This window comes from Hippopotamus amphibius, chromosome 1, assembly GCF_030028045.1.
Source record: "Hippopotamus amphibius kiboko isolate mHipAmp2 chromosome 1, mHipAmp2.hap2, whole genome shotgun sequence".
Lineage (NCBI taxonomy): Eukaryota > Metazoa > Chordata > Mammalia > Artiodactyla > Hippopotamidae > Hippopotamus > Hippopotamus amphibius.
In genome coordinates, this window is record NC_080186.1 from 152,897,376 (window position 1) to 152,917,450 (window position 20,075).

General features: G+C 35.1%; 1 protein-coding gene across 9 annotated transcripts in view; it reads left to right on the plus strand.

Annotated features, from left to right (window-relative positions):
- Nucleotides 1-14,808, plus strand: part of CSNK1A1 (casein kinase 1 alpha 1) — a 46,305-nt gene extending 31,497 nt beyond the window's left edge. For 2 of the 9 annotated variants that reach the window (XM_057731335.1, XM_057731383.1), the window contains 6 exons: nucleotides 132-271; nucleotides 1,464-1,542; nucleotides 2,490-2,564; nucleotides 5,329-5,435; nucleotides 6,494-6,642; nucleotides 13,932-14,808. In XM_057731335.1, coding sequence (XP_057587318.1) covers nucleotides 132-271; nucleotides 1,464-1,542; nucleotides 2,490-2,564; nucleotides 5,329-5,435; nucleotides 6,494-6,642; nucleotides 13,932-13,939 — 558 coding nt within the window. In that variant the 3' untranslated portion in view covers nucleotides 13,940-14,808. Of the gene's footprint in view, nucleotides 1-131; nucleotides 272-1,463; nucleotides 1,543-2,489; nucleotides 2,565-5,328; nucleotides 5,436-6,493; nucleotides 6,648-8,397; nucleotides 8,478-13,931 lie in introns of those variants that run through there. The other 7 variants (XM_057731365.1, XM_057731403.1, XM_057731327.1 and 4 more) reach the window with 4 other exon arrangements.
- Nucleotides 14,809-20,075: the final 5,267 nt, after the last annotated feature.

Sequence of the window (20,075 nt, forward strand, 5' to 3'; positions counted from 1 at the left end):
ATTATCTGTTCTGCTTATGATGCATTATTTTGATATAATTGAACAAAATAGAATAGATGCCATTTAATGAATAAGAAGCAGTTTAACTGAACAAGATTAGAAACCTAATGTCTCTTTATTTTCTTTTAAAGTTATTCCTTATTGATTTTGGTTTGGCCAAAAAGTACAGAGACAACAGGACAAGGCAACACATACCATACAGAGAAGATAAAAATCTCACTGGCACTGCTCGGTATGCTAGCATCAATGCACATCTTGGTATTGAACAGAGGTGAGTTTGAAAATGAATGTGTGAATCAAATCCATAGCAAAAGCCATTAATGGGTTTTTGAAATATTTAATTAGTTTCTTACAGTATCTAAAGATGTCTCTTGGCTGAAGATTTGAAAGACACTTATTAATCCTTTTACCTGTTGCTTTAGACAGTGCAGAGGAGCCAATTAAATGAGGCCTTTTTGTTTTCTTTGTTGAAGCTTGTCTCTTGAGGAGAAAATATTGCATGATGGAAAGTTAGAAGCATAATTGCAACTTTATGTTTGTTTTTGCAGCTAAAGACAATACTTTTTTCTTAATGCTGATCTTGGGCTTTTGATATGTCAGTGATGCTAGTTGAGTTTGGGGGTAGAATGTACTGGTTATTTTTACAGGGAAGATGTTATCTGATTCCTCATGAACCAAAATGCAGTTGGTGGACCATCCACCTGTTCCATTCTTCCACCCCTACATAAATTAATAGGATCTGGTTTAAACATTGTCATAATTTCTGTGCTCTATTTTCTGACTTGAGTTCTAGTTTTTCATCTGCTTTCATCTTTTGTCAATGACTTTTCTTTTTGCTCCTTAAAATAAGCGTAGAAAAGACAAATGATATGCTTCCAGGTTAGGGAACTTAATGAGAAGAATTTTTAAGCTTAGGAAATATTCATGAATATCTGAGTACCCTGGGTTAAATTGTGTAGTTTCACATCTCCTGTAGGCCATTGCCATTCCTTAAACACATATTCAGAGAGATGAATGTATTTATGTGTGTATGTATATGTGTATGTTTGTATATATATTCATATAGGTGTTTAATTAGCTTTAGAATGTTAATTTTTTCAGCATTATCTCTAAATCATCTTTGTGAGCTGCTGCAAAACTTATGTCCTGCTGGGTGGTTCTTCCGTCTTTATTAAGAAATCTTTCTCATTTAGGAAGTTATTTAGTTAAATTCTTTTTGCTCTTCTTTAAAAGTTAAGTTGCAGGATTGTGTTGGTTTTATAATTTTGGATTCTATGAGAAAATTTTGTTTAGAAGTAACCCATTAGGAACATTTTTTAATTACCTTAACTGAGTAACTTCTTGCACAAGACACCAAATTACTCTCTCTCCTTGCTTGGAAACATTTGTTGTTGTGTACCTGGCTTTCTTTCACATGTTCTTTATAATAAATCCAGCTTATAAATTTACATTTTCTTTTCTAGTCGCCGAGATGACATGGAATCATTAGGATATGTTTTGATGTATTTTAATAGAACCAGCCTGCCATGGCAAGGACTAAAGGTAAACCAGACTCACATCGCCAGCTTCTTGTTTTAAGAGTAAAAGTACACATTAGAGATGGCCTTTATGGTCTGTTTCGAGTATGAGGTTTTCTGAGAGTGAATAACTTTATTTTTATCTTTTACTGGGAAAAGTGATCATTTCAGTAATAATTAGGTTAATAGAATCTCACAGTCACACCTGAGGAACAGTTTCCTGTGGGACAGTTAGCAGGTACCCATTGCTTTACCTGGAAAGAACTTGACATGGGCTAAAAATGGTGGAGACTTTTTCATTTTGTTGTGTTGCCATTTTGTTGAAAATGTGTACTTTTATTTACAGTAGAACTTGTTTATCCAATAATTCTAGCTGTATTATTTAATTGTCCTAGCATTTTACTTGTTTCCATTAGTTAGGAGTTTTACCATTACTTTTGTATTTGTATGTTATAGATAAATTACTATGTCCAAGAATTTAATGGCTATTTAGATATTTTATTGGTCCTTTAAAGGTCCCTATATTTATTGAGCTTCTGTGAGCTTGACAAATTGCTCAGTGTTGTGTGGGTAGCTTTATCCAATGTGAATATTTTTACACTGGAAAAGTACACCAGTTATTAATGTCACTAACTGATGGGCACATTTGTTTGGCATTGATCTGTTTATATCTTTGTCCTTGTTGAATATGGGTTAAGAAATCTTATTTCAGATTTGGCGCCACCCATTTTTACTTAAATCGTACGGCTTGATATTCCTGTTACACTCACCCTTTCCTAATAACTAAAAACATTCTTGAAGCAGAAAGTCATGTGAAAAGATTTACATGTGTTATACTTTGATTTCTTTTTTATTCTAGGTTATGATTTCTCTTGAATCTCAAATTTCCTTGTATGTGTAGTATGTTAAACTGATAAGGTTCTTTTCATGTTATTGAATATGTCTGTGTGATTTGATTCTTATTCTCCACAGGCTGCAACGAAGAAGCAAAAATATGAAAAAATTAGCGAAAAGAAGATGTCCACACCTGTTGAAGTTTTATGTAAGGTAAGTGTACATGCTGATTGTTTTTTTTTTTTTTTAATATAAATGATCCAAGAACAAAAACGAACATTTTATTTCACCTTAGAACTTAAGCATCTTATTGGGTAGTTATTTACTGTTTTAAATTTACTTTTGATTTATTCTTGGTATCTTTAAGAATGACTTGAACATATAAGTCATTTTAAATAATTGTTTTCTCTTTCTGGTTTAGGCCCTATGGTCTGTTTTAAATTGGAGGAAAATAGGAGGGCAGGTAAACTTCTCTAATAGAACCTCACCAATTTATGAGAAACTTAAGTTAAGAAATACTCCTCTTATTCCTAAATTGGTGCCAGAGAAGAAAGGATATCCACAGTTGGCATATCAAAGAATCAGGAAAACAAAGGCAAGCAGGTTAGAACAATCCAAAAATAGGAAGTGTCCAACAGTATAGATGGCAAGTTTGAATCAGGCTCATTTCTCTGAAATGTAAAACTTTGTGGAGAGGAACGTGAGTTGAGAGTGAAAAGATACTTGTGTCATGATGTCTCTTCCATATAAAGAAGACTGCATGGTCATCTGTGACAATTGCATACCTGAAAGAATTAGAAAACAATATATAATTACATATTTGGGTAGTAGAAGGGAGAAATCAGCATGAGCTGAAAGTAGTGTTTTGTGGAAGGGAATAAATGGTGATGTCTTTATGAGTCTCCCAGTCCACAAATTTGCCTTTTCTGCATATCTATAGGAACAGAGGGGATGGGTTGGGAGAATATGGTCTTTTCTGAGACTCTTTGGAGATTTGTTTTAAATTACAAAATACATTTTAGGTTAATGACTAAAATATTCATGTTAAAGTTCACCCAAATAACTTTAAAATCTTACACTTCAGGAAGCAAAACATATTTTTTATACACTACTTATTTACAAAGATTCATCTGACTTAGAAAAGTCAGCCATTTTTACAGGTAGAGAACAGGAGAATTTAGTACATTCTCTACTTGAGTGCTGCATCTTAATCTGGAAATTGTGAACTACGGTTGTCTTTCTGAATTAGACACATATAATTGATTCAGGGTGCGGTGAACACTGAAGTATAAGGTATTACATAAGGTAGTGAGATTGTTTTCAGTCTTATGGTCCAGTGGCACTTCATAGTTTACCTATGTAATGCTTATCATGTTGGTAGTTTTCTTTTGTAAAAACAAGTTCATTTGATAAATGCAGAATACCATTAATACAGACTGTGAATGTGTATTAAAAGTTGAAAAGTCCTGTTGAGAGTTTTTTTAAAAATTAAAATGTGCAATATGTTTGTTATTTTATATTTAACTGTCCATCGAAAAATGAAATAGCATAAAAGTACTTTGTGAAGATTAGTTTATCAGTGTAATCAATAAAAATAAATGTTGCGGATATATATATATTCTATCCTACGTTTTGAATGTTAAAAATTTCTCAAAATCATAAGGTTGTGGGGAGAGACTGCCTCTTTTAACTCATCTCCCTTCACATTCACTCGAGGGAAGGAAATGTGGGGATTTTTGTTGTTTTAATACTTTGCATTTCTACATTCCTAATGGCAAAATCCTTTTGGTGAGTAATATCTACAGACTTAATGTTTATATACATCTTTGAGAATCTTTGCTAAGAAACCAAACATGGAAAAGGTTTATGCCCACAGATATACTTATTAGTATTGTTTATAATAGAGAAAAATGGAACCCTCTAAATGTCCAATTACAGGGAACAAGTTAATTATGATGTATTTACTAGGTCAAATAATATCCAGCCATGAACTTCTAAAAAGTTCATGAGGAGGTTAAGAATGACATAGAAGGATGCTTACAATTTTTTTATGGAAAACAGAATATATTATGTATGTAATATGATAAGTGATTGGAAAAAAGAAAAGACAAAGCCAATATATTCATAGGATGAAGTACTGGATTGATCTATATCATAACAATGGTTGTTTTGTATGGTTGCACTCTTGGTGATTTTACTTCCCTGTTTATATAGGTCTATACTACTTTATTTATTTATTTATTTATTTATTTATTTATTTATTTATTTATTTATGGTTGCATTGGGTCTTCATTGCTGCGTACAGGCTTTCTCTGGTTGCAGCGAGTGGGGGCTACTCTTCATTGTGGTGCATGAGCTTCTCATTGTGTCTTCTCTTGTTGCGGAGCACGGGCTTTAGAGTGCAAGCTCAGTAGTTGTATTGCATGGGCTTAGTTGCTCCGAGGCATGTGGGATCTTCCCGTACCAGGGCTCAAACCCTCATCCCCTGCATTGGCAGGTGGCTTTTTAACCACTGCACCACCAGGGAAGTCCTCTACTACTGTTTAAAAGGAAAGTAACTTCATAATGGTAAGAGAGTACCCATTCATTGTCCTGTTCTGGGAAAGAACATCACTGGCCTCTTTTTTGTTGTTTATTCTTTGTTGCCATCCAGTTACTGGATGTTGATAAAATAATAGGTTAACAGATGGGATATCTAAATTATTTAAGAAGCTGATACTGTAAGGGAAGGATGTATATTTCCTCAACCAATATTAAAAGATATAGTACATAATAAGGTGGTTGGGACGATCAAATTTTGTCTAATTTATGAGGCTACCAAGTCATATTATTGGTATTTTAGTTCTCAGATCATCCAGCAAAGTAGTAAAATATTCTCAAATATATTTCTTGCTTGTTTTTAAATACATTGACTTTTCTGTCTTAATATATTTTGTTTGTTTTTTTAATTTTGTGTTTTGACTCTTGGCACTCGTAGGGATTTCCTGCAGAATTTGCTATGTACTTAAACTATTGTCGTGGGCTGCGCTTTGAGGAAGCCCCGGATTACATGTACCTGAGGCAGCTATTCCGCATTCTTTTCAGGTCAGTTTTTAAGACTAAACTCCAGTGAGGGAAGTTAATTCCATCTACCCATCTATTCTGACAAGTAGCAAGCAAAAATGTGCCTAACCAATGTGAATGAAATGTTAAGAAACTGTGTTTGACATTTTTCCATTTCCAAATGTCCTTGAAATATTTTAGTTTGGGATGGAGAAAGTGTTGAATCAAACTTAAAGTAGAATATGTTTTCCACAATAGTTACACAATTCACATTAGATACCAGTGACTGTTGGTGGCACTTGGGACTCTCCAACTTGGTAGAGAACCCTGTTCAGTACCAAAATGAATAGCAATTAAAATATCAAACAGTAATTGAAGTTTATAATATTGTGGAGGTAGGCCCAAACTCTAGGGTTCCTAGGTGTGCACCCCATAATTGGTCTTGAACAAAAAGGGAAAAATAAAGTTACATGCAGCTCAAAATCATAGTTGGAAGAGAAAAATTAGGGACAGTCCTCTAATCCTGGAGAAGTCTTCGCAAGTCACCAGCATCTCAAATTTAACAATCCCATGATATCTCTTTAGAGGGTACCTTCTGTTACAAATATTCCCCCAGGTAACTGACAGCTTGACTCAGTGTTTTTGTTGTTCATGCTGCTTTTTTGTGGGGGGCTGCGCAGCACTGATTGTGGGATCTTAGTTCCCCCACCAGGGACTGAACCCATGCCCTCAGCAGTGAAAATGTGGAGTCCCAACCACTGGACTGCCAGGGAATTCCCTCAAGCTGCCTTTCATACCCACATCCCTGCTCCTTTCAAGGAAGTTTAAAGGCAGCTTCTTTTTGAAAAGGGCGAGGATTTGTTCTTGAATACAGCAGACTAAAGTGGTGACATCATTTCCCTCCAACTGAAACATGTAAAAAGTGGAATTAATTAACTGAACATTGTCATCTATAGGAAAAGAAATCTTGTATAAGCTACTACACTTAAGAGAAAATACTCATTTCCTTAAAAAAATGCTCTCACTGTCTTGAGAGTTCATTAGAATATTTAATTGGACCCTATTATTAATGGATTAATGTATAATTTAATGTTTTCCAGGACCCTGAATCACCAATATGACTACACATTTGATTGGACAATGTTAAAGCAGAAAGCAGCACAGCAGGCAGCCTCTTCAAGTGGGCAGGGTCAGCAGGCCCAAACCCCCACAGGCAAGCAAACTGACAAAACCAAGAGTAACATGAAAGGTTAGTAGCCAAGAACCAAGTGACGTTACAGGGAAAAAAAAATTGAACACAAAATTGGGTAATTCATCCATTTCTAACAGTGTTAGATCGAGGAGGTGGTTTTAAAATACATAAAAATTTGGCTCTTTGTTTTAAAAAAAAGACGTCCTTGGAAAATTTGACTACTAACTTTAAACCCAAATGTCCTTGTTCATATATATATGTATATGTATTTGTATATACATATATGTGTGTATATTATATCATTTCTCTTGGGATTTTGGGTCATTTTTAACAACTGCATCTTTTTTACTCATTCATTAACCCTTTCCAAAATAAACATTCGGTGTTGGGAAAATGGTATAATCAATCAATCCAAAATCCTAGACCTAACACTTGTTGATTTTTAATAATGAATCTGGTTAGCCATGGTATTTTGACTTTCTTTCCAACTAACAGTGTTAAGAATTTTTTGCATGTTAATGCTTTAGCATTTAAAATGGAAAACTGTGAACGTGATCTAATTGCAAGAGGTGAGTCTGGCATTGCCCCCAAAGTGTCTATCTTCTCAGTTGCAGAGCACCTCATTTACTCTTAAATGCTCAAATAACTGAAAAGCTTGACACATCTCTCCTCATCACAAAAATAAATCTTTCAGTTGCTACTTAGCTACTACATATGTTCTTAATTTCAAAATGATTTTTTTCTTAGGTTTTTTTGTTTTTTGTGTTTTTTTTTTATTGTATAAATATTCAGGGTCTAGGGTGTCTACTGTGGAAATGAATTCTGCAGTTATTCCTTACAAATTGAAAAAAAATACTGGGGCAAATGCCACTGAGCTGCTAGTATATTTCCTTTCTGTCTCTCTCTAGCACTCTTAGTGCTACTGAGGAGTAGAACTGTTAGGGCACAGTGCCATTTCTTATCACTGTTGCCATACAGTTCAACTCTTGTGTTCTGGTTTTGTCTGTTTTTCTTTTCCCCTTTCTGGGGCTTACCTCCTGATACCTGCCTACTTCCTGGAAGTGGTGGGCAGGTAAGGTTTGTTCTTTGGTTTCTAATTGTGTAATTTCTGAATGACTGCTCTAGTCTGAACTTGGTCTCCTTTGGTCCATATCTTTAGTGTTTGCATTAAAAAATTTTTGTAATTTAAAAATAGGCTCTCATCTGAGGATACTTTTCAAGTAGTATAGTTAACTGGTGTCATCCTCATCCCAGCAGCTCATCTGTTAGGAATGAAGTTGAGATACTGTATTTAGGAAGGATCCATAGCTGAAGGTTTAATGTGGTAGGAGTTTCTTAGATAAGGAAATTTGAACTCGATAGCAAACACTAATGCTTGCCCAGTGCTTTGCCTCTGCATCATAGTTGGGATTTAGTTTTATTGTCTCTTTTGAGTGTTTTAATCATTATATAACCAATCATAGTGTCAAGTTCTTAATGAGGTAGGTGGCTTAAATTGCTGAGAATTGGTCCTCCCGTTTAGGTAAGACTACATAGACTCTAAACTGAGGACCTGACCCCTACGGTGTGTTTGCTTTTTCTCACCAAATGAAACCAGTTTCTGCCTAAAGCTAGCTGGGATAATAGGATCATCACAATTTCCAGTTTCTACCACTAAAATTAGATTGAAACCTCCTCTGACCTAGAACATTTCACTTCAGGCATTCAGCAGCCTTCAGAAAGAATTACCTTATTTTGAGCTACTTTTGTTGTTAGTTTACTGTGTGTCTCTTACTCAATAAACAAACAGAATTTTTGTCCTGCCTTATCCAGGTCTTAAAGATGAGAAGTTGGATCCACTGAGTTAGTATGTTTCCCTGGAAAAAAATTTAATTAAACTTAAGTTTAATCCTTATTTTGTATTGTAGCTATTTTTCATAAAAGCAACTTAAAATCTTATAAAAATTTTATAGCGTTATTGGACACTGGGGTTATAGGAATATCACACAAACATGGACTTGTAAACATTTTGAAAAATTGGACTTTTCATAAAACACACCACATATTGTTGACTGTTTTCAAAAATGCATTTCTAGGTGGTATATAAGCAAAATATTGCTTGCAAATAAAACATCCCACTCCACAGAATATAGAGAACAAAATTCTTTTTAATTTTTGACTTGTTTTATTTTGGACATAAAACTTAGTGCCCTGAACAAATCTTACACAAAATTCCCCATATATAAAGCCATGAAAGCATAGCGTGATTGAGGGTGGGATGAAATAAGTATGGGGAGTCTATTTCCCCTAACTAACTTCCACCCCAACTCCATTATCTGGGTCATCCAGTAAGAAATCTCCTGTGAAGCCTGGAATTTGAAAATAACTGCTCTTGCTTTACTTACTCCTGATTCCAATCTCTAAGTAATAAGGGTGTTTGAAAGCGTATTTCTCTTAGGATTTCCTACAGTAAGTTTTTATTTAGGGAAGAGCCCAGTGATTCATTGATTTCAAAGAAATCCTTTCAGTGGTGATGAAAAAATTTGTATTACATTTTTCTAGTTAAAATTTTAGATGTGCTTTTCAAATATATCATTTGCTATTCACAGTTATCCTTTCAGGGGTTTCCATATCAGCGGATTCAGTATCTTCAGCAAGTAAATCTCTACATTGCAGGCACATGCATCCCTGGGGGAAAGATCCCCCCAAATGGTAGCTTTTACCAATATGTTTTATATGATAATTTTGGAAAAATCTATTATCTAATGTGTCTTCCATCAAAATGTGTAAGTTGTTTTAGCAGTTTACTAAGAATGTGCAAAGACTTTAAAGTCTGACTTATTCAGCTAAGATGGATTTATTATATGTAATACACTTCTATTTACTTTTCGAAAGAAAAAATCTTTTGAAATACTCCATTTTGAAGGCCATCAAAAGACTAAGAAGCACGGTGTCTCTCCTAATGTTCACTGTGATCTGTACTGTCTTTAAGTGCTCAGGTACCACAAGACTACAATTATTGTTCTTGTATACGTTAAAGAGGAAAACAAAAGATTTACATCTGATACACTTCCATATGCATTTTCACTCCCCTTTCTTCAACTGTATTTGATTATAAGGAAGATACTTTTCAAGACAGTTAAGAAGTAGGTAAAGGAAAAGGAAATATTTTTAGGACATTCAGAATTCACTTAAGTTCACTGTTTCTTTAGTTGAGGGCAGAGATGGGGAGAATTGCAGAAGGTAGTGAAGTCAAAGGTGGATCCTGTCATAATTCTATTAGTCTCATCATCTTAACCCATCTGTTCACTATTCCAGTAATCGCTACTAAGCATAGTTTTATCATAATACACACGGATGTCAAATTGTTGGCATTTAATAGATTAGAAATATTTTTTCCATCACATCCTACATGTCCATGGTCTTCCTTGAATTACCTTCCAGCATTTACTGGGCTTCACTTACCATTTATGTCTAGCTTAACTTTTTCTGGCTTCACCAATTGCTGCTAGGAACGTGGCTGGTCATTCAGCAACGTAAACCATATCACAGGGGAAGACCTTGAAATATCTGGAGAGACTGCTCTGCTCTGAATACTCTCAATCCAGAGAAGTACCAGGGAGCTGCATCTGTTTGCTGAAATTTTTGTCAGCTTTTTTTCCACTGTGGACAGTAAAGCTGGAGCGAAAAGAACCAAATAACCCAACAGGAAATACAGATGAGTGCTTAAGAGCTGATTTGAAGTGATCTGAAGCTAATGTCTCAAAGGCCTGCTGGACCTATCAAACTTTGCAACTTGTCAGATTGAAAACAACAGTCAGAAGACCCAGAAGAGTACAATGTTGCTGTGACTCAGTGGTGTATAATGCATACCATCTACCAGTTGGGGAAGGAATCAGTTGTAACAGGTATTTTAAAATTCAGCGTCCTTAGAAATTGTAGCAGAATTAATTATGTAAAAAAAGAAGACAAAAGAAATCATATCAGCAGTCTTTTTTTAATGCAGCTTAGCAATGATGTGTGCCCACTATACTTAAGTCGTTATTTATCTTATTTGTAGTGATAAAAATAAAATCAGTCTCCTTTATCTTTCCTAATTTAACACTTCTTTAGTTTCTGTGGAAAAGGAAGAGTTATTGTAGTTTTGTTTTGGTGGGTTTTTTTGTTTTTGTTTTTTTTAACTACTGTCAGTCCGATTCAGAAGTCTCCAAGCTTGATTCTGATTCTGTGTAACCAAAAAACCACAGAAGCATATTATAGAAAAAGTTAGTTAATATAAATGGCATTGCATAGTGAATATAAATATTATAGTCAAAGTTAATTTTTAAAAGTTATCTCTTAGGGCTTCCTAGGTGGCACAGTGGTTGAGAATCCGCCTGCCAATGCAGGGGACACGGGTTCGATCCCTGCTCCAGGAAGATCCCACATGCCACGGAGCAACTAAGCCCGTACGCCAAAAAAAAAAAAAAAAAAAAAGTTATCTCTTATACTGTGAAAGGATTCTAAATTTTAAAAGCTCGTCGCAAACGTCCGAGCCTTACTGTTACTTAAATATCTCTTTGAACTAGTTTGTGGTTCTGTTGAGAAACAAAATCAAGTTCATCTGAAGTTAATTTACAAATAAGAACAGATATGTACTTTTCAAATTTCAGACTGAGGGGTAGAATCTCCTGGTTAATTGTATAAAAAATAAACATTTTTTTCTCCTTTTGTAGATTCCTAAAGAAAACTTAAATGTAGCTATTAACTCCTGAATTTGTCACATTCATTCTCCAACCCAATTTTAACCCCCCTCCCTTTTTTTTTTTTTTAGGAACAAAGGGATTCATTCCTTCATTCCTTATTTTAACTGTTGCAGTGAAGATGGGTTTTGGACTTGTTGAAGCCAGGAGACACCACCTAAACTACAAGACAAATCAAGGACTAATACACATTGGGGAAAAGAATGCTTAGTACTTGAAGATTGAATGTTGAATACCTGCTGAATGCTTCTATTGAGATTTTTCCTAAACAAGCATCTGTAACATTTTAGGACAATTCACCGGAGAAACTTTGATCCCTGGGTGGAATATCCTACCATTGGCCAGTCTGAAGAGTTAAATCTGGATTTGACTGCTCTATTCTACCAGGAATATTGTTAGGCTAGCTTTTAACCAGCCCCTAAACAATTGTAATCATTAATCAACCCAGCAGTTCTTCAAGTATCAGATTAAAAGATGAACAGATATAATTCCTATCCCTATTAAAGACATAAGAGTTTTCTAATATTTTGACTGACAATGTAACTTATGTTTTCTTTTTAGCTTGTTAGTGACAGTCGTTTTCATTTTAAAGCTGTTTGGGTATTCAACGTAGTATAGATTTCCCCTCTATCTGAAAGTAAGGTGTTCCTATAAAACCTTTTAGTTTAGGCTAAAATGGTGTGAAGTGAAGAAGCGTTACCTTAGGATACATGTTACTGATAAAATTGAGGTAATACATAGCTGCTAAGCAGACAGAGTTCAAAGCTGGGGCGGCTTGAGGCTGAGGGTAGTTTCCAGGGAAAGAATCTGGTGGTACCATTCTCACGACTCAAGGTGCATGCTGCCTGTAGGTTTGTTGTGAAACACTGAGCGCTATTTTTGCTTTTTTTCATAAAAGCAAAAAATCTTTGGATTTCTTCTGGTTAGTGAAAACATAATAATGTAGGTCTTTCATAAAATGTGAAGTGGCATAAAGCGAACTTTCAAAAAGTTAGGGGGATACCAGTAATTAAATTATTCAATATAATGTAATTGTGTAAGAAAGCTACGATAAAAGAAAACCCAACAACTTTAGTGGTTGTGAAAACATTTTTATTGTATTTAACAGTAATCGCAGACTTGAAACCAAATGCTTATCAGGATGAGGGTCATTGCTAATTCATAGTATTAATTTGCATTAAAATAGTCTGTATTTTAACATTGGGACTAAGTTACAGGATGTGGTCAAATTTTTTAAAATTTAATTCAGGTTTGATTTGATAGCCTTTTTCTTTTTGTGCTTTTATACTGCTAATCCTATTTAATAACATGCATCACAAAGCCAGTATTCCTTGTGGTAAAGTATATTTTCAGAAAGTTTCAGTCTTTCATTTTTGGCGTTTGCTTTATGAACTTAGTACAGACAGACAGCAAAGGCCTGTTTTGCACCTTCTCTGTTGTTAGGTGAGACAGAGAAGTACAGCACTCACATCTTTGTTTTCGGAGCTTGTCACAGTATAGTATTTAAATGAATGAAGATGACTTTCTGACCTCAAATGAAAAAACAAAGGCATACATGCATGAAAAGTAAATTACAGAGCTATTTCATTTATCACACAAAGACTATTGGAGATTCTTCTGCAAATGAGCAGCTTATGATTGACAAAAAACATGGTTTGTGCTAAGGAAGTGAGTGATCAGAGTGAGCTAGACTGAGCTATACAGGTGGGCTTTAAGAGGAGGGGTTGGACCAAGAGGGCACTGATGCCTTAAAGGAGGCCTGTAGGTGAGAGAAGGTGCTGATGGGATTTTCCTGATGTTGAGAGAGAGCATATTCCCTTTAGCTGTAGATAAAGTTTGTAGGTATTAGAAACATATTTCCTCTGATTGCCTTCAGCTATAGATAGAACATGCAGCTATTGTTACCTGAAGCCTCCTATTCAAACCTACCTTTATGTGGAAGCCCTAAGGTCTAATTTGTGGAGGAGGAGAGGTGTATTTACAGGGTGGGGAGGCTTGAAGCAAAGCCAGAAAGCTTTGCTCATTTAGATTTTCAAATCAGTGGTAAAAACTAGTTTTTTAATGTAACGGATAGATGTAAAGAATTTTTAAAGTTTTCTGTGTAAAAATCCTGTATGTACCAGGTTTGTATTCAGTGGAATAACTCATATAATTATGCCTTGAATACATTTATTGTTATAGCCTATTGTTCCTCATTTGTATTAGAAATAATGTACAGAAAAGTTCCTGCTCATAGTATGATCAAAACTATACTTCCTAGTTGATAAAACCATCTTATTTTTTGTTTGACAGGTTAAACACATAATGTACTCTAGGTACTAGAAATACAGTGGTAAACAAAATAGGCTTATTGGAATTACTGCTAATTCTCTATCTTGAGAATTGTATGCTGGACTGGAAGGCTTTAATTTACTGCATACCACTCCTACCTAGAGGTACCCAGAGCAGAAGTTTCCTGTTTTCTTGATTTTAAATGTTGACCTGACCTCATGATTTTCAAATAGATAAAAATAACATATGAATTAGCATTCTAAAGTAATTGTTTCCCTACTTTGGGTGTGGTTAAGAAAATTTTAACTTGGAGTTTAACATTCTTTTTTTCTGTTTTGATTTTTTTTTAAATAGGTTTCTAAGCATGAATCAAGGAACAGAAGAAGCAGAGCAGATGATCGGAGCAGCATTTGTTTCTCCCCAAATCTAGAAATTTTAGTTCATATGTACACTAGCCAGTGGTTGTGGGCAACCATTTACTTGGTGTAAAGAACTTAATTTCAGTATAAACTGGCTCTGGGCAGCATTGGTGATGCTGTGTCCTGAGTTGTAGCCGCTGTAATTGTGAATATTAACTGAGATAGTGAAACATGGTGTCCAGTTTTCTATTGCATTTTTTCAAGTGGAAAAGTTAACTAAATGGTTGACACACAAATTGGTGGAGAAATTGTGCATATGCCAATTTTTTGTTAAAATCTTTTATTTTGACTATACTGCTTTGAGATCTCATTTCAGAAGAACGGCATGAACAGTCTTCAGCCACAGTTGTGATGGTTGTAAATGCTCACAATTGTGCATTCTTAGGGTTTATCCATCCCTGGGGTTTGCAAGTTGTTCACTTAAAACATTCTTAAAATGGTTGGCTTCTTGTTTGCAAGCCAGCTGATATGGTAGCAACCAAAGATTCCAGTGTTTGAGCATATGAAAGACTCTGCCTGCTTACCTGTGCTAGAAATAACAGCATCTAAAGTGAAGACTTAAGAAAAACTTAGTGACTACTAGATTATCCTTAGGACTCTGCATTAACTCTATAATGTTCTTGGTATTAAAAAAAGAAAAAGAAAAAGCATATTTGTCACAGAAATTTAGTTAACATCTTACAACTGAACATGTATGTATGTTGCTTAGATAAATGTAATCACTGTAAACATCTATATGATCTGGGATTTTGTTTTTATTTTGAAATGGGAGCTTTTTTTGTTTACAAGTTCATTAAAAACTATAAACTGTTTCTGTAAGGAAATGAGATTTTTTAAAAAACAAAAAATGCCTTGCTGACTCACTATGAAATCAAAATCTCCCCAATTTTTTAATAGACTACTTCAAGCCATTTGTTATGTAATATTCCTTTGCAAATCATTTTAGATTTAGTGTCATAACTTTTTCTCAAATTTTTTATTTAAATTTTTTTTTTCCCTGAAGCGGAAAGGCATTCTTTCTTTCTTTCTTTTTTTTTAATGATTTGCAGGCACAATATCTAGTGCTGCAGCTGCAGCTGCCAGGACTTGGTATTGTAACTTCTCTGCAGCCTCGGACTAACAGCTGGACTGATTTTGAATAAGAATGAAAGCGTTAAAGGGTTTAACTACAAAATGAAGCTATTCTTTAAACTCCTTGTTAATTGGCTCTGAGCAGATTGACTCCTAACCTAGGAGAGCATCACACTGTGTGAGGTTCTTGTGATTGCTGACCCTCCCTAGCCCCCACCCATTTCTAGAAATTATCTGCAGTTCATCTCTCAGTCTTATGTGCAACTCTTTTCTTTTTCTGACCCAAGAAAAAGAAAAGCTTAATAACTACTTCTTTAGTGTAATTTATTCATTTATAGCATGTCAGGATAAATTAAAAGAACTTTTGTCTGAAAATGCTGCCTGGCGCCTATTGTGTAAATGTAGGTATTTTTTAAAATAACCTTGAAATTGTAAATTGACACGTGTTTGGTCAGATTGTGTCAGGTTTGTTTTCTTCCTTTTTTTCCTTTCATTTGAAAACTACATTAGCAATAATTAATTCAGTGATTACCACGTTCTACCATTAAAGGATATATTAGCACCATCATACTGCAGAAATCTTAAATAATGAGTATGAACTTTGGGGTAGGCAGCTTCTTTGTTTCCTTTCTACCCACCTGTGTTGGTTAAGGTATTTGTTTCTTGACTAATAAACCCTTTGATACTTTTAGCCAGAAATCAGTCTCATAAAGCTATTTTTGAGTATAGTTTGTGTAAAATAAAAATGTTTAGCTTTGGTAATAACTTTTCCAAGCTGAACTCCCTCTAGCAAGATATTTTTCAGTGCTTTTATTTACTATGCACTTAGACTATGCACTTTTTCTGAAATATTTTTGTAACACTTTTTTGTATTTTTGCCATTTGAAAAGGTTGTGGTGTAGTTGGTCTGTAATTAAGTTGCAGATTTAAAACTGCTGTTAGCTTTGTAAATCAAAATATAGGTGTTTTTGTCCTGGTATATTGTCATTCCATCTGCAGCTGGAGCTGGAATCCCACTGATCTTCTAGCTACCATTCATTTTCTTCACAGTTCACAAAAGAAGAATGTGAAATTCAGTGAATGCTGTTACTAATCCTGTCGGGAGATGAATCTCATTTCACCAAAATTAATTATGTTTTTCCACTAAAATGATGATACAAGTTGAAGACACATCACTCTGAAATTGGAAGACCTCACCACTTAAGGCTCTGCAGTGGCTTACTCAGCTGAACTCTAGGTTACTACTCTTTACTTTGTTCACCCATTGGGGGGTGCAGTTTTTTTAAATGTTGGGAGATGGCCATTCTAACTACTGTTGAATGTCTCTGTTTTGGGAAGGTATAACAAGAAAATAAAAAAGAATATATATGAAGGGAGAGACTGATTATCTCCTCCCATATGGTTGTGCTCATGCTGCTATAGCCTTCAAGTGGGATTTTGGATGGTTGCTTTCACTATTACTTTTCATCAACAAATATTAAGAGAGTTTTCCTATTTCTACTAGTCCTTGCAATGTTTTGAGCAGATTATGCCTTAAAAACTATAAATTTAATTCCATTATAATAAAAACATCAAACAAAAGGATTTTAGAATCCAAGCCACTAAGCTAGTTTTCTCTGACATTTGCTGAAATATTGAGATTACATTCTTGTAACTTGACTAGAATGAACCATGGGGAGGGGTGGCCTAGATGTTTTCAGCTTAGCTGTTAAAAATTCACCACTAGTCTGCAAGATAGTTGACTATTTCTGAGCCAGACTTGTACTTAGCAGTATTTTAGGTTTTCTGTCACTTTTCAGACAGTGATAACCATGTGACCAGCATGTAAATAGGTCTGTGTGAGGTACAGTAAAATGTTACAAACAAAAATTTTAGGTGTCTCAGATGTGCTGTTCCCTTTGAAGTGAGACTGCTATAATCACATGGTTAGGTTGCTCACAACATTTGGGGGATCCCCCCCCAAGAAAAAACTTCCACTCTTCTCTGGGATATATTATTGACAAACTTTTAGTGCACTTCTCATCTTTTGAAACAGCCTAAGATGGCAGATGAATTGAGTGTAACTTGATCTAATCAGGCTATGCATTTTATATTTAATCATCAAACAGTATATTGAGGTAAAATTATTTACATTCTGAAATGACCTGTTAGGCCAGTTTTGAGGACATATGGAAATGTATAGTGGAAATATTGAGCAGTATCAGAGCTGTTAGAGAAACTAGCTGTCCCAAGACGCATTTTAAATTGGTTAAATTCATTGTGTCTGTTGCTTGGGGCTGTGGAGACATGGTGGCTGGAGTTATACAATGAGAGCAAAGGTGCAGCAAGTTTGAGAGACTGGCAATTCACACTTAATTCTGTTGTTTGGTCTGTGCTCCTTTTCAGCCTGGTGAGGTGAATTGGCATGTCATTATACCTTTTACCAAACCAGATCCCTTAAAGAGGTTTTTCAAGGAGCCCCTCCTATGTTGTTGCCTTTTATGTACATCTATCTGGATTGAAATTATGAAGAAATGTTTGTAATATTAATGATTGTTTTTAGTATTGGGAGCAATGTTCAGTTATTTGGTGTCAATACCACCTGGGACCTGAGAGTCAAAACACCTAACTCATTAAATGACTTCTACATGAGTAGAAGAGTAAAATGGAGGTGGAGAAAGTCTTTAGTAAGAGACCAATAGGTCCATGTCCTTCATCGTGAGGAGGCCAACCAGAGCGTATAAATCATAGTTGTTCATTTGATAGTTAAATTAAGGACTTATCATTCCAATCATGTACAGTCGTGTTCATTTTTCATAGGTAAATATTTGCAAGAAGAGTTTAAAGAAATGATTTTAGCTATTTCCCATCACAGTGCATCTTCCATTTTGACTTTAGGATGTCAGAAACTGCACTAGCTACAGAGAATTCAGAGGTGACCAAGATAATTCCTTTTTAACAACTCACAGTATAGTAGAGGAGGTAGCAGTTTTGTGCCCAAAAGTAACCATAAATAAAGAGTGAGCATTTGGATGCTGTGGGAACACTTAGCAGGGACATCCAACTCTTGGAGTTGTTTAAGCCTTTTGGAAGAGTAGGCTAGAAGTCTAAGCATTTGTGGGAGCAGATACGTTAGATGGGGAGCAGCAAATGAAAGATGTGAAATATGGAGAGGACTAAGTATGATACTCCTCGGGTAGAGAATAAAATAGCTACAGAGCCATTGAAAAGAACGGGTAATATTGAAAGTGTCCTTTGGAAGGACCACAAAGTATTGATTGAGGGATAGATTGGAGGTTGGGAACCCATTTAAGCTGTTATAAGAGACCAGGATCATCCCTCAAAAGGAAAAGCATTGTGGAATACCTGTGACTGAATAGGAAATTAGCCTATCCAGAGAGCACACAAAGAGACCTTTAGAATCCATTCAAATATAGCAGGGGAGGATTAGGTCATTCATTGGGACTGAAAAAAAAGGACAGAGGGTGAAATCTGTTGATTATCCCTTATAATGTGAATTCATGAGAAATGCTGAAGCGTCTTGCTGAAGGTGATAAGATTTGTGGTTGTATTTTAGAGAAATTGTGTGGTTCAGTTCTCCAATGGGGTGACTGTGTATATCATTTGGAGAAAGTGGTAAGAGGTCATTACATTTTAAGATGAAATTTATCAGCTCTATGAGTTGTTAACCTTCAAAAACCACTTTATTTGCCCTTAGCAAAATTCAGGTGTTTCATATCTACATTTCTTTGATGCCACTAAAAATGTTAACAGATTGCTTTAACTTTATACTCAGGAGTTACGATAAAAACTTTGCTTTTCATTGATGAAACGAAGTGCCCATTTATCTACTAAATAATCTATAGTCATTGTTCAAACTAACAAAACAAGCAAGAGCTTAATACTAGGTCATCTTAGTGAACCAAGTCACGACCCTGTAAGTCCTTTAGTTGACAGGGTACTTTTTAGCTTTTTCATTTTGTAATTTATCTTGATATTATTTAAGACAAAATTACAAGAATGGTACAGTGATCCCTTAAGCTCTTGATACAGATTCAACAGTTGTTAACATTTTGACCCATTTACTGTTTGTACATTTGCTTTTTAAACATACACTTAGCCATTTGAGAGTAGGTTACAGAATCATGACCCTATACACCTAAGTGTAGATGTCATAAAAACTAAGACGTTCTTACATTAACCATGTCTGATTATCAAAAGCAGAAATTTTTAATACTGATCCAACTTTCTGGTCCAGTCTATTCAGTTTCATCAATTACCCCAGTGTCTCTCATAACTTTTTTTTTCAAGTTCTGTCATGGATCCAACAAAAGGGTCATTTATTGTGTTTTGGTTGTGTCTTTGTAGCATCCTTTAACTGGGAACAGTTCCTCACCCTTTGTCTTTCATGAGTTTGGTATTTGTGTGTGTCTATGAAATGTTTCATTTACTTCCCAGCTGTATTCACTGAGGGCCTAGAATCCATGATAATACGGTAGCAGTGAGTACACCTAACACCTAGATCTTGATTTCTAAATACTAAAAGAAACCATGGCTCCGTGGAGAAATGTCTGACTTCAGGGCTGGGGCAGAGAAAGTACAAGATGAACCTGGGACATTCTTTTGTGCCAGAAAGAAAGGAAGTCTCAAGAAGTGATGGGTAAGATGTTGAAAGGGCACAGGAGTCACTTGAAGGGTTCTTAACTGGCCAAATGTATCAATTACACTATCAAAATGATAGTGGCTTAACTTACTGAATTAGAACACATTTCCATATTGATACAAAAAATGAGAAGGGGAAGTAGAAAATCAGCTTAGGAAGGTGAAAGTAATGATGCATTAGATAAGTCATTAGCTAAAAGTAGCAAGTGCAAGTTTGACGAGTAGAACATTTACATTGTCTTAAAAATGTCTCCTACCTATCACTTACTGAGTGCCTGAACACTTAAAAAATATATTAACCTTTTTTGAACCTCATTCTCAGTTTGAAATTGGAATGATTGTCCCGATTTTAAAGATTTGAATATTA